Genomic DNA, 12,566 nt, shown 5'->3' with positions numbered 1-12,566 from the left:
ATGAGGCAATCTTCCAGGCCTTAAAATCAATCGACAAACATCTGAATAACACATCTCTCAGGGACCCACATCTGAGCCCCGAGAGCTCATCGGTGTTACAGGTGACAAGGACGCAGGTTCCCCACCAAGGACGGAGGACAACCCACGGAGTCAGCAGCACAGATGCCCCTCTCACCTCCTAGCCCCGGGCGCAGCCGATTGTCGTACCCGTCCAACAGCCTGTCCAGAATCTTGGTGAAAATAGTGGTGTTGTCTTTACTGTCGCCCGGAATCGGCTCTTTGTGACCTACCGCCGCTCTGTTCGAAGACAGAGAAAGATCGAGAAAGAGAGAGAGAGAGAGAGAGAGAGAGCGAGAGAGAGAGAGAGAGATTAAGCTCTCTCAGCTACTGTTCCTCAGGTGCAAGCTTCAGCCATGATCAATGAGAGGGTTAAGGAAAAAAAAGGTCTTTACAGCACAAGAGAGAGTGGAAAAAAAAAAAAAACGGAAACGCACAGAGCCTGAGCCCCACACTGACTACTTCCAACTGAGATAGAGCAGATAAGGAGCTTTTATTGGAAAATGATGTGTGAGCTCCAAGGACGACTGGAGTCATTCCTTATTCACCCGGCGCAGAATGGGGCGCTGCATTTAGACACAAACATGCCAAGCTTCTGCTAGTTATAAGCCCTGACAGGACACCGAACACAAGACAAGGAGAAAGGCAGAAACTATTGACCGAAGTCAAAAATGATCAGTGAGGCTGGTCAGACAGGTACGGAGGACTCTGCAGCAGTTCAGCTCTGGTGTTTTGCATAATATCCCCACAAGCGGCAAATGAGGTCTTGAATATGCATTCAACCTCCAGTCTCTTAATTGCCTTAAATATGCATCCCAATTATCTGTTCTTGGGCCCCAAATCCCCAGTGAGCAGAGCGATACCGTGATGAAGGACATATTAGGCATGAGCTGATGAGATGATAAGTGCCACTTTCAATCAAATCAAGGAGCACTGAGGGGCTGGCCTTTCCCTTGCTGACCCCTATAAACAGTGGAACACAGGATTTCCAACTGCCAAACACTCACGCACACACACACACATCAACACATATGCAGAGAGATATGCACACATACATACACACACACATACACACACACCACACGAGCATGCGCCCTGATAGTGACACATTCAAACATACATGCACAGTATGTGACAGAGAGAGGGAGAGAGGGAGGGAGAAAGAGAGGTAGGAACATGCAAAAGCAATTCAGCTGTGAGAGCGGGAAACAAAGCTACATTTCTGGCAGAGAGGAGTTTAAAGGAGGAGTAGCTGTCTGGGATCTGCCCAGATATCTGGTTCATATATGACACCAGAATCGAGCGCAGACATAACAAGGCCACAGACAAATCCTCTAACGTGCTGGCCGTCTTAAAACAGTGCTTTTTTGGGTCATGCCTCGGCACCAGAACACCTCCACGCATTTTGTACCTGGAAACTTCAAACGCCCGTCAGCGGTGCGGGTCCGTAATTAAAATGAACCGCCTCCGTCAGGGGGAGGCAGACAGCGGCGGCAAGCCAGGAACGTCCCGGGCCGCAGTGCCACTCTGGGCATAACCCCACCGATATCTAATTTGATTCGGGGGGGGCTTTCGGAGAGCCGGCACATACACGGCCCGCATCTCCAATTGGCAACCTCGCGCAGGTGCAGTTGGAGCAAGCCGAGCGTCGAGGGGAGCTTAAGGGGAGATTGATTGACCGATAAGGAGCTGATATCTGTCCCGGTGCCGAAGCCGCCGAGGCCCATGTGACAGCGGCCCATTGTCTCCTTCCAAGGCTCTGTGGCTGCCAGAACCGAGTGGAGGGGATTAGTGGGGGGTTGCCAGAGCTGCAGAGGAGATGACATTTTGAAAGCTGATAATATCCCCTGTGTTTCACAGCTATGGGGGCTTGTAAGTTTATTTATTGCGAGGAGGACAAATTAAACAGAATATAGCAATGTGGCAGAAGAGTAGCAGGGACCACTCACTTGACACACTCTTAATTTTTCCTTTTTCTCCCCCCACCCCCCAGTTCCTCTTGCCTACCCCTGGTTTATTGTACACGCTGAGATTCTAACGCACTGCATATTATGCATGCCATTGTCTTGCAGCAGAGACGTCTGGCAGTATTTTCTGCGACATGACAGATTTCTTTTTTTTTTTTTTTTGGTTTACCTCCTTTTCCTCGTCTCCCAATTGTCTGTGCTCACTGGAGATAAGGGTTTGCAGAGAAAAAGGAACAGGTCGAACAATGGGAGCTAATGACGCTTTGATTGACTGGGGTGATGGACGCCGTGTCTTGCCTCAGTAACCCGTGACATTTCTCTGTAATGTTTTTTTATCAACTGCAAACTAATGAGAGCGCATTGGAAGCCCTTGTCTCTGGAGAGGGTTGCTCTGAAGCTCAAATGAGACGTTTATTAGGAGGATTCATGCAGCCACATTGCAGGTCCACTCTCCTGCCTCTTGAGCGGGGTTTCTCGATGTGCAAATAGCGAACGTTGAAATGTAATTTACGATTCATTAACCGAGCCGTTTGGGTGGGGGGGTGGGCAAAAAGAGGAGGGCAGGCCAGAGAAACAGCAGGACAGAGAAAGACAGAGAGAATGCGAGAGAGAGAGAGAGAGTGTGAGAGAGAAGCATGGTAAAAAAAATGTGACTGCTTCAATATTGCATCAATCAGTCAACGGTTCTTTACTCTGCAGCTTCAATAAGGAAGGAGTCCTGCAAATATGATTCACAGAGTACAGTACAGAGAAGGGGTGCAGATTAAAGCATGCACAGTACGGAAAGCGATGGAAATGGTACAGCAACGATACAATGCCACATAAATGATAAATCACCTCGGGTGACTGCATTTTAAAAAGTTTTCCTGATTTCTACAGAAGAAAATGCCTGCCGCAATAACTCATCATATACCCCTTACAGTAAGGTATCACACAGTACAGGATTTCCTCTTCAGAAAAAGACTCATTAAAAAACCACCCCATTAGCATAAATGATCATGAAAAAAGGGCAAAATTACCCCTTGGTTCCCCCCGCACCCTCTTCAGTATTAAAATGTAGTCAGGCTGGCACCCGTGTGTTCTACTCTGCTTCTATCCACCCTCTCCACTGTCAGTTCTGACATTTCATAGACAATGGTCACAATACCATGTTGCTTTTTTTTTATTTGAAATGGAAATATACTGGGTATTGTCAGGGCAGGATGCTATAGTTGAAACTGACACTGGCGTCTGGTTGTTATGACACTACAGAAAAAAACTGAAATTTGGAGAGTCAAAAAAGAGCTTCATCACTAAAATCAACTGATCGATCCAATCACTTAAAGACGGGGAGCAAAGCGGAGGACCAAAGCAAATGATAAGCATTTACATTTTTTCAATACATTTCATACGCATCACAGAGACAACATACAGGCAGCTAACGAGCATGTCGAAAACAACAATTCATCAGAGTAACGTGAATCACTATTCCTCCAAATTGGATCCGAGGCAGTCTGCCACTGATTGACATTGGCATCACAGACCATAACAATACATTTCAGCATCAGTCTTTTCAGGACCTCTATCGTCTTACTGGGGTCTAGTAGAGGATGACTCATCCTCCCTGTGACACAGCGGGTGGACGCCGCTGCATAGGCTCTTCGCTATTGGCAGGGCGGCCATCTCCCCACAGCATAATGTCATCCTCTGTCCGCGAGTCTGGCTCGCCGTGAGCCCACAAATTGAGACGGGTTGTGCTTGAGATGCTGAAATTCGCAGCTCGTCGCGGTTGTCCTCACAGAATCCCTGACCACTCCACAGGCCCGGAAAATTACACCTCCCCTCTTCCCTGGGTTCACTGCTAACATACCAGTGAGCCTGGGGGGGGGGCAATATCCACACTTCGCGCTGACTTTGAGGTCACAGTGTCATCCCAGGGGATGTGGGTGGAGGTGACCTTGAGTACTCGAGCTCCAGAATGCACAACTGTGAAGCAGCCGTGTGGGCAATACCTTCAGCCCTTGCTCGGTCTGCCATCTATCCTCCATCCTCAGAGCCTTTGCCTGGTGTCAGGGGCTGGGAGCCCAAGGCAGGTGCAGGTACAGTGCCACCTGGCTGTCTCACCTGGGCGCAGCATTTTGCTGCCCGGGCCTTCCCTCCGAGGTGTCCCCTGACAGTAGGGAATCCCTGACTTATCCACCGTCATCCGGCAATACAGAGTGGGTCAGTTCTTGTTCCTGTTTGTTAGTGATGTGGCTCCTCCTTTGATGGTAGGCTAGTGACTGACCTTGTCAGCAGTCTGCCCATATTTTGAAACTGGAATGTTTTATGGTTGCTCCAGACAGAGCCATATGCCTACCTGCCAGGTGAGAATTACTTCAAGGAACTGAGCATAATTCATTTTACAACTCCTCTTGCTTGGACTTATGGACCCCATGTAACTAAACTGGTGGGAGCACATCTGTGTCATTAGCAGTGCTTTCACAAACTTTAACTTAAGTCAATGGTGGAAGCTGAAGAAGCACATGGTGAACTTTTAGGCCTATGGCCCACCTCTCTCCTGAGGTCTGTCTCCGTCACGGTGCAAAAGTTGTTGAACCTGATTTTCTGGCAGCGTATGTTTGGGGGGGGGGGGGGGGGTGGGGTCACAAATATAAAATACAACTGTCCTCTGCCAACATCCTTACTGACAGACAATATATCGGATGGCTGAGCATCTTTGGTTCTCCAAGCACAGGAGCATGCACATGCCCAGCTCATAGAAAAATTGCTGTGAAGGCTCAGGGGATCTGTTTTTGGTCTAAACTTACGTGCATTCGAACGGTGGTGACTGCATGTGTCTTCTGCCCCTGCCGTGTCTTACACATTTCCCACACATCCGGTTACACAAAGCCCCCCCAATCCGCAATGTCCCACACGTCGTGATATGCCCCTTTGGCAATATACTGCACCGCTGCCCTTTGGCAATATCCTTCGCTCCCGGAACCAAGGTTACATATCTAACCAGAACGTTCCCCCGATTTCTCTGCGAAGGCACTCTGCCACAGTGGGCTGGATTCATCATTGATTGAACAGCTGCCACACGCTTCTGACTCCTTCGTTATCTGGCCTAGAGTCAAACAGATTGGAGGGCTCTCTGAAAAAGATGTAAACTTTCCCATTTACATCTCCCTTTCGGCTGTGAGCATAATCCTCCAACAGAATTGCACTCAAAGCCCCCTTCTCGGCTGAGTAGAACGGGTTATGCTTACAGCTGGGACCAACCTCCAGACCGATGCCAACCGAAAGCTTTCGTGAAATGTTTGCAAGACAAAATTTGATGCTTTTTTTCCCCCTTAAAATTACACATATTTAAATGAGACTGAGTTGATTTGTTTTTAGTCCTGGAACATTAATGTGTGATACATTTACCGACACTGGCTAAATTAGGATTCAACAAGATGGATGCGAACAAATTAAATGTACACCAGCACACAAAAATGATTATTTTTCACTGTTAGGGTAATTATTATGAACATTTTATTCTTGCAACATGCAATTCCCTGGGGTTCTCTACACATTCTTCTGTACCCTCAGCTTCATAATTATTGAAGGATTTTTTTTTTAAATGAAGCCACCCTGCTAAGTGAATCCTGCTTAACTGACTAGCCTTAAGAGGCCTGTGAAGTTGTGCTGTTTTATCAAAGCTCCCTGTTTCAAGGCTTATCGCTTCACCTTGATTCTTCACTTATTTTTAGATACCCTCCTGTGTTTAGGCTGCTGATGTACTCATTAGCATAACATGAGACAGCATCAGATGACAGAGACAAGTGCTGTACCAACTGCTTAAATCCCTACACCCCTCCCCCCCCCAACATCCTGAAGAAACAGGGCATTTTTTCTGTCAGTGAAAGCTATTAGCAGCCAAGAGATAATGTACGTAAAGGCATAAATAGAAAAGAAAACAGCTATATGTTCAATCATGCCTTTGTAACGTGTTTGATGTGTAGCTGCTGGTCAGGAGAAGAGCCCCTAAAACCAATTAAAGCTTATTGTAGAGAACTGCAATTTTATGTTAAACTGGCATGTGGAAACTGAGTCTTAATGGATCATCTGAAAGATGTTGCCAAGCCTGGATGATGAATCAGGTCTAAACTTATACTCATAGATGTGCTGTATGCAGATTGATATGTGATTATTCTCCCTGGCCAGTCACATGACTATTACCTCAATCCATTATGCCAAACACATAGACATTTAATATCTTGAGTAAGTCAAGGATTGAATCCACAACTTTCTGTTGCCCGGTTAAGCCCGCTAAATAGGCCATTTTCTTTGGAATACAGTATTACTGATGACAGTTTTTCCGCATATGTTCTGTTTAACATCAGCCTAGCTCAGTTTGTGCAAACAACAAAATTGATTCTCTAAACACTTTACCACAAGTAACAGCAGTCTCATCTAGCCTCCATGTAAAGCTAAGGACTGATCATAAGCACTGTTCGCTGCAACAACCTCAGAAAGTACAACCATCTCTCCTCTGTCCAAACAACACATTTCTGAAGGTAGGGATAATTTAAGAAAACTCGAAAAGCAAGGGGAAAATAAAAGCATGCATGAAAAATTGACTTGTTCCAATTGTTGTCTGGGACATTATTTTTTCTTGACAGTTTATGGCTGCAAGTGGTTCCCTTTTGACCCACTGTTTTCATACGATTTTTGCCCTGGCACAAGGACACAGACACTTACAGTGATTATAGGGAAGATAGCTATGCTTCTCACTGATATTCAGACATACCTCAGCCCACCAGACTGATAACAAGACAGGTCCTAACCTGCAGACTCTCTTCCCTGGCAGACTTTAGTCCATACCCCTGTCTGAGGAAAGTCCTCCTGACAACACCAAGGAGGCTTTGTCCAGCAAAAAAAAAAAACCTCTGGGGGTAGGAAGCTTCTCATCCAATCAATACATTGGGCATGAAAACCCATTTAATACAGCTGGGGTATATTCCACAAAAAGTGGTGTTGAATGGTTACACTTCTATAACATTGGATAATGATTACTGGTGTCGCAAGAGTACAGCTGTAAAGTTACTGCATTTGGTAAATTCGGCATATATAGAGAAAACACTCTGAGCAAGCTCGTTGCCTTTCAAGCATAAGGAGACTGACTTCAATGGTCAGGTAAAAAGGGCTATGGTGGTTACTTTCATTGGGAAAGCGAAGACCACAAAGCCTATGAGTGATTGGCAGTAATGTGCTGACACACGACTAGACTTGTCTCAGATATACCCACAAACATTCAAGCTGTACATAACACCACTCTGTTGTTCATTTATTATTCATAGACTGGGTACTTAACTTTGAACTCTCTTGAGCAAGGATGCCTTGAGGAGAAGTCTTGAGATGGGGATGACAGGGCTTTATATAACTAAGCAAGTGTAACGGATGACAAAGCCGCCAAGCTAAGTCAGGCAGCTTTCAAATTTGGCTGGGAAGAGAAGAGTTAACAGCCCTAATTTTGGTAATATGCACCACAGACTTTAAGTCCAATCTCATTGATGGATTTTTCTAGGAATTCTGCCATCCAATTCCTTACCAGGTCACTGAGATCTTGCAGGCAAAAAAAAAACACAAGGTGGTATGGCTCGTTTTAATGCAGTTTTCCTCTGACTGGTTTAAAACAGAGCTGGGGTATTTATCCTTGAGAACAGGAAATGAGAATAAGCGTGATGAAAGTGTGTTGAAATAGGAATGCCGCAGTATGTCCATGGTTGTCCAATGGTGCAATCAGGAAAGAAAGGCTGAAGACCTCTTTGAGTCTGACTCAGACCTTGACAGGACTAACCCAGATTTCACTTTACGTTTTAACATCGGACACAGCACCTCAGAGGACCACTGTAAGACAACCACTGTAAACAGTAAGACTCACTAAAACATTTTTTGGAGCCCTAGAAGAAGACAACCTATACTGCAAATACACTGATACGATTGCATGTCCTCTCCAGTTATTTCATTTGCGTGAACAAAACAAAACTACAAGAAACTTCCATGCTCCACGAATTGCAGTTTAATGCAGTGCAACATCTAATGGAAAAAAGGAACAACACAATTTGTTTTCAAGAGACAGAGAATTTCCCAAATAAGTTGCGGGGCACTAATTAGCATGATTGATCTGCTCATTCCTGCCCCCTCTAGGGCATCCTGAAACTGCAATCTGATTCCAGTGATGTTAGTTAGGTATAAATCAAGAACTTACTCAAAGTACACCAATTAGGAGATTTAGACCTGACAGATCTATTCTCCTATATGTCAACTGGTCTACAAAATGCTGGAATTAGTTTTCTGCCAAAAAAACTGGGCAGTTAGCAGCATGATCAATAAGCCATGCACAGCATACAGCATTAGGGAGAAAAAAAAAAAACAACGAGAAAGAAAACCCACTCTTTCCCGTTATTCTGGAAATGGGCTTGGTGTATAGCATTCACCATCGCTCTATACTTAAAAATCACCCAACAGCTCAGTTAAGAACATGACATGGAGGTTCTGCTAACCCATATCAAATGCAGTGTGGTGCAGTGAAAACTGTCAGGGCTTGTAATTCACAGGTCGCTGGTTCAATTCCCTGGTTAGGTGCTGCTGTTATGACCTTGAGCAAGTGCGGATAAGCAAATAATGCAACGTAATATGAGGTAGAGAATACGATAACAACTGCAGCTTGTTTTCAAGTATATACTACAATGGATTCAAGACATGTATGCTGTGTATACTGTATGTTCTCTAACCATATTTCATTTTTTTTATTCAAAGATGTTTTGAAAGATGCCGTGCCGTTAACTACGCCAACTAAATATATAAATTGGGCTGTCCAGACAAACCAAGTAAGACCTGCTCTCGCAGAGAGAGAGACCTTCTCACTTGAGCGATTTAGTGATGGTGCAATGACAGATCATTCAATTGCCTGCTCTTGTAAAAAATGAAAGCCCAGTTCGACGTTCACACAGCGTGTCCTTTATGCAATCGGCGTGTCCTCTGCTGTGTGTCATATCTCTGCAATATAATTAAGGAAACACCAAAAATCACCTATGTTATTAACAGAATAAAAATGCACAAAAGGGCAGTACATCACACTGGATGTCAAATATTACCGATACATTAATTACTGAGGCTTAAATCCCGTACACAGAATGACAGTATGTTTTGTGCAACATAGTTACAATATGCTGTGCTACACATGTATGTGTTAAGTATGCACATAAATAAGGATGGCATACCTGTTTCGTGAAACATTCTGACAAATGTTAAAATGTATTGCAATTACTTTTTAACTTATAACATTGTTAATATATTCATGCACTGTTTCACCTCAGAAAATAATCAGTGCTGGGAGGCCGCAGAAGTGATGTGGCTGTCTAAATTAGCAGCTCTCAGCTAACAAATGACGTTCTCACACCATTTCTGTGAGATAGCAACTTCAGGAACGCCAGGACAACTGCTGAGACGATGTTATTTGTTAGCTGGGTCACGGCTGCAAGTGCCACATTCCTCACGGCTGGTGACACACCCAATCCGTATACTAAAAGGAGGCCGAATTCTGCGTACAACAGTCTGCTCAGCAGCAATTGATTTTGTGTCACTTTGACCAGTGGCAATGAAACCGACTCCAAACAAAACAGACAACAAAATAGGGTTTGGCTGTCCACACTCGTTAGGCCGTGATTGGGCTCAGTATGAGCGCGTGGAGGGAGGCCGGAGAGGGGGGTGGGGTGGGGTGGGGTGCAGGTTGGCGGGATTGGAGGTGAGAGGGGGAAAATGGCATCAACCTGCAACAGAATTGAAACAAACGCTCGCTGCTCATTCATATGTAAAAGATGGACCGTCGTTGAGCAATAGTTTAATCAAGTCCTGCCTATCAGCAGCGTGTGCAGTGAGGGATTGAAGGGATGCATGGAGGGACAGAACCTAATATAGGGGATTTGTCTGTGACAACTTTATCCATTAGCAAAGTCTCCAGCCTGCACTGTAGCAAAGCCGATTTGGAGCAGAGCGATGGTATCGGTGAGCATCAGCAGGCCAGCAGGACTTGGAGAAGACAGCTTTGCTGATGTGGAGAGATACTCCGGAGGTATAAGCACTCTGGTGCTCTGAAGTCTAAAGGGATTATTTGCAAACTTTGTCATGGCTGTTATGGTCGTGCACTTATGGTTTCAGTTAGATGCAAATTTTCCAGAAACAGAGGCAACATCACAATGGGGCCTGAACAATGAAGCGCAAGGTGAGGCTTGCCGATATTTTGCTAAATAAAATCTTCCGCGCGAAGCTTGCAGGGCGTGCTTGTTGTTTCAAACTTCCAATGATGGAGGGCATCTCTTTAGTATGCAATGGGAGCGTGCTTCGGTTTGATCTGCCCCAAGAAAAGCTTAATTTCAGTGCCTGGAGTCGACGAGCGAATGTTAGCAGATATTAAAGACATGTTTGTGGACATATTTGTGGCTTCTCAAGACCATAAAGCACTGAGGGGGAAACCTTTGATGCTTAAATATCACGAGCATACGCAGCGTAAGGAAACAGCCTATATAGTTATTGCTTCACTTGGCAAGCTCTGGAGAAGTGTCAGAAAAGGTAGGTGGTGGCACGTACATAATGCGTGTGCAATAATATTTAGAAAAATTTGATCCAATTTCCGAGAGAAAAGAACAGCTCTCGCATAACATTAAGCACATCTAATCTCTGCTAAGACATGCTGGAGTATTATTTTTTAAAAGGCAGAACTAACCTTGATCGAAGCACAGCAGGCCGTCCATATATTTTCGCTTAATTTTTTGTATGTATTTATTTTTTTCCAGATACCGAAAGGCTCCACATAACCATATTAATAATGGGAAATTCAAGGGTTTCTTTGTCACTCCTGGGGGGGGGGGGGGGGGGGGGGGGCGGTTGGTGTGTGTGTGTGGGGGGGGGGTGGACGTTGGGGGGCTTAAATTAAACTTTGTCTGAAAGAAGCCAGGCAACAAAAAGCTTGCAGATCAGAGGAAGGCTTATCAAAACACAGATACTGTAGAGTTTTTCAGATTTGCAGAAAGGGCCTATGCAGATACAGCGAGAAATGGGTCAGCCAAATAAATGAGAATATTTAGATCTCACTTCACAGTGAGGGCTAACTTCACTGAAAATCTCAGACTGAATCAGTTGTTTCTTACCTTATCTATAGTAAATGTTCCTTTGGAAAAAAAACTCAATTTGTTTTAATAATTAAGAACATGAGCAAACTGAACTCCTTCTGTGGTTTTTTTAGCCAACATCTAGGCCTCATACAAAGCCAAGAATCCATTGCCCCGCCTCTCCCCTATATTTGCCAATAGAAAATGCCAAATACTAAGCCAAATGCTTTGTTGCATATTTATCCTGCACTCTGTATAACAAGTTGGTTTGTCTTGCTGTGTGCAATCTGAAATTGTACCCATTTTAGCAGCAGGCTAAAAGGCAAATGGGATGTGAACTTTTTAGGTTGGCAGAAAGGAATGAAGTGAGATGTCTGACAAAATTTTTTTACGAAACATCAATATTTGAATGAAAAGCAAGTGGATCAGATGATTCAGGACAGTGACCTGCAGATGTTTTCGAAGGCCCGCGGGGAGACAGAAGAGAATCCTGACTCGCTGCGGGGGAATTGAAAATCATACGTTCACTCACTGCTCATGCATTAGAGAAGAAATGTCAGAGGCTGACGTCAGAGCACGACAGCCTTGTGGAAGTGTAATGGAGATTTCTCCTCCGAGCAGCCCATGGCGTAAAGGAACAATATTGAATTTTACATTATCTGTGAAGTCACTGTTTAAGTAATGAGAAAACATATATAAGATAAAAAGAGGGCAGCACTGAGAAACAACCAGCCTCAGTTTAAATGCCATCAGTCTTGATTTATTTAATGTATATACTAATAAATGATTCTGAAATTTTTGAAGATAATGCTTAAATGATGTCTTTAATGTTGGTAACTTGAATCAGAAAGGGTAAGCATCCAATACCACGTTATGACCTGTGTTTCTCATTGAATGGGACATTACACACATACACAATGTACATGCAGCAAGACTTAATATAAAAAGCAAGATCTCCATATATTACCACACCACCTGTGTGTCTGAAAAAGAAAATGCTGTACCCATCCATTTTTTGCTGATTAAATCAGCCAAATGGGATGATGTATTCCACATGGGAGAGGATTTATTTGAAAGGTGTGGAAGAAAAAATTGTATAGGGGAGCAGGTTGTGTGATGTCACATTAAATCAGAGTCATCCCATCTTTCCCTCTTTCTGCTGACACAGTATAAAATGAATAACAGCTTCCAAAGACAGGGACTTTTAAAAATTACTTCCTGATGTGCATGTTGGGAAGAACCGAAGTGGCCATACCATCCTCCTCTACTTCTCTTAGCAACTCTCTTTCCCAATGCTGTCATAGCATGATTGGACAGGGAATTTATAATCAATATATTTCCTTGACGGATTACACTGCCAGTGGCAGGGTAGCAGGTGTGGTTAGTGTGAAGAAGTCATGTATCATTATGACCTGAGTGCATG

General features: G+C 44.3%; 1 protein-coding gene across 1 annotated transcript in view; it reads right to left on the bottom strand.

Moving 5' to 3' along the window:
* The window catches only part of LOC118774297 (gamma-aminobutyric acid receptor subunit alpha-3-like), a 74,553-nt gene that overhangs the window by 44,384 nt on the left and 17,603 nt on the right, over positions 1-12,566 (bottom strand). Inside the window, exon 3 of the mRNA XM_036523541.1 lies at positions 176-297. Within this exon, the coding sequence (XP_036379434.1) occupies positions 176-297 (122 nt within the window). The remainder of the gene's footprint in view (positions 1-175; positions 298-12,566) is intronic.

Source organism: Megalops cyprinoides, chromosome 3 (assembly GCF_013368585.1).
Source record: "Megalops cyprinoides isolate fMegCyp1 chromosome 3, fMegCyp1.pri, whole genome shotgun sequence".
Lineage (NCBI taxonomy): Eukaryota > Metazoa > Chordata > Actinopteri > Elopiformes > Megalopidae > Megalops > Megalops cyprinoides.
The sequence above is the reverse complement of the archived record's forward strand: the minus strand, read 5'-3'. Positions and strand labels throughout refer to the sequence as shown.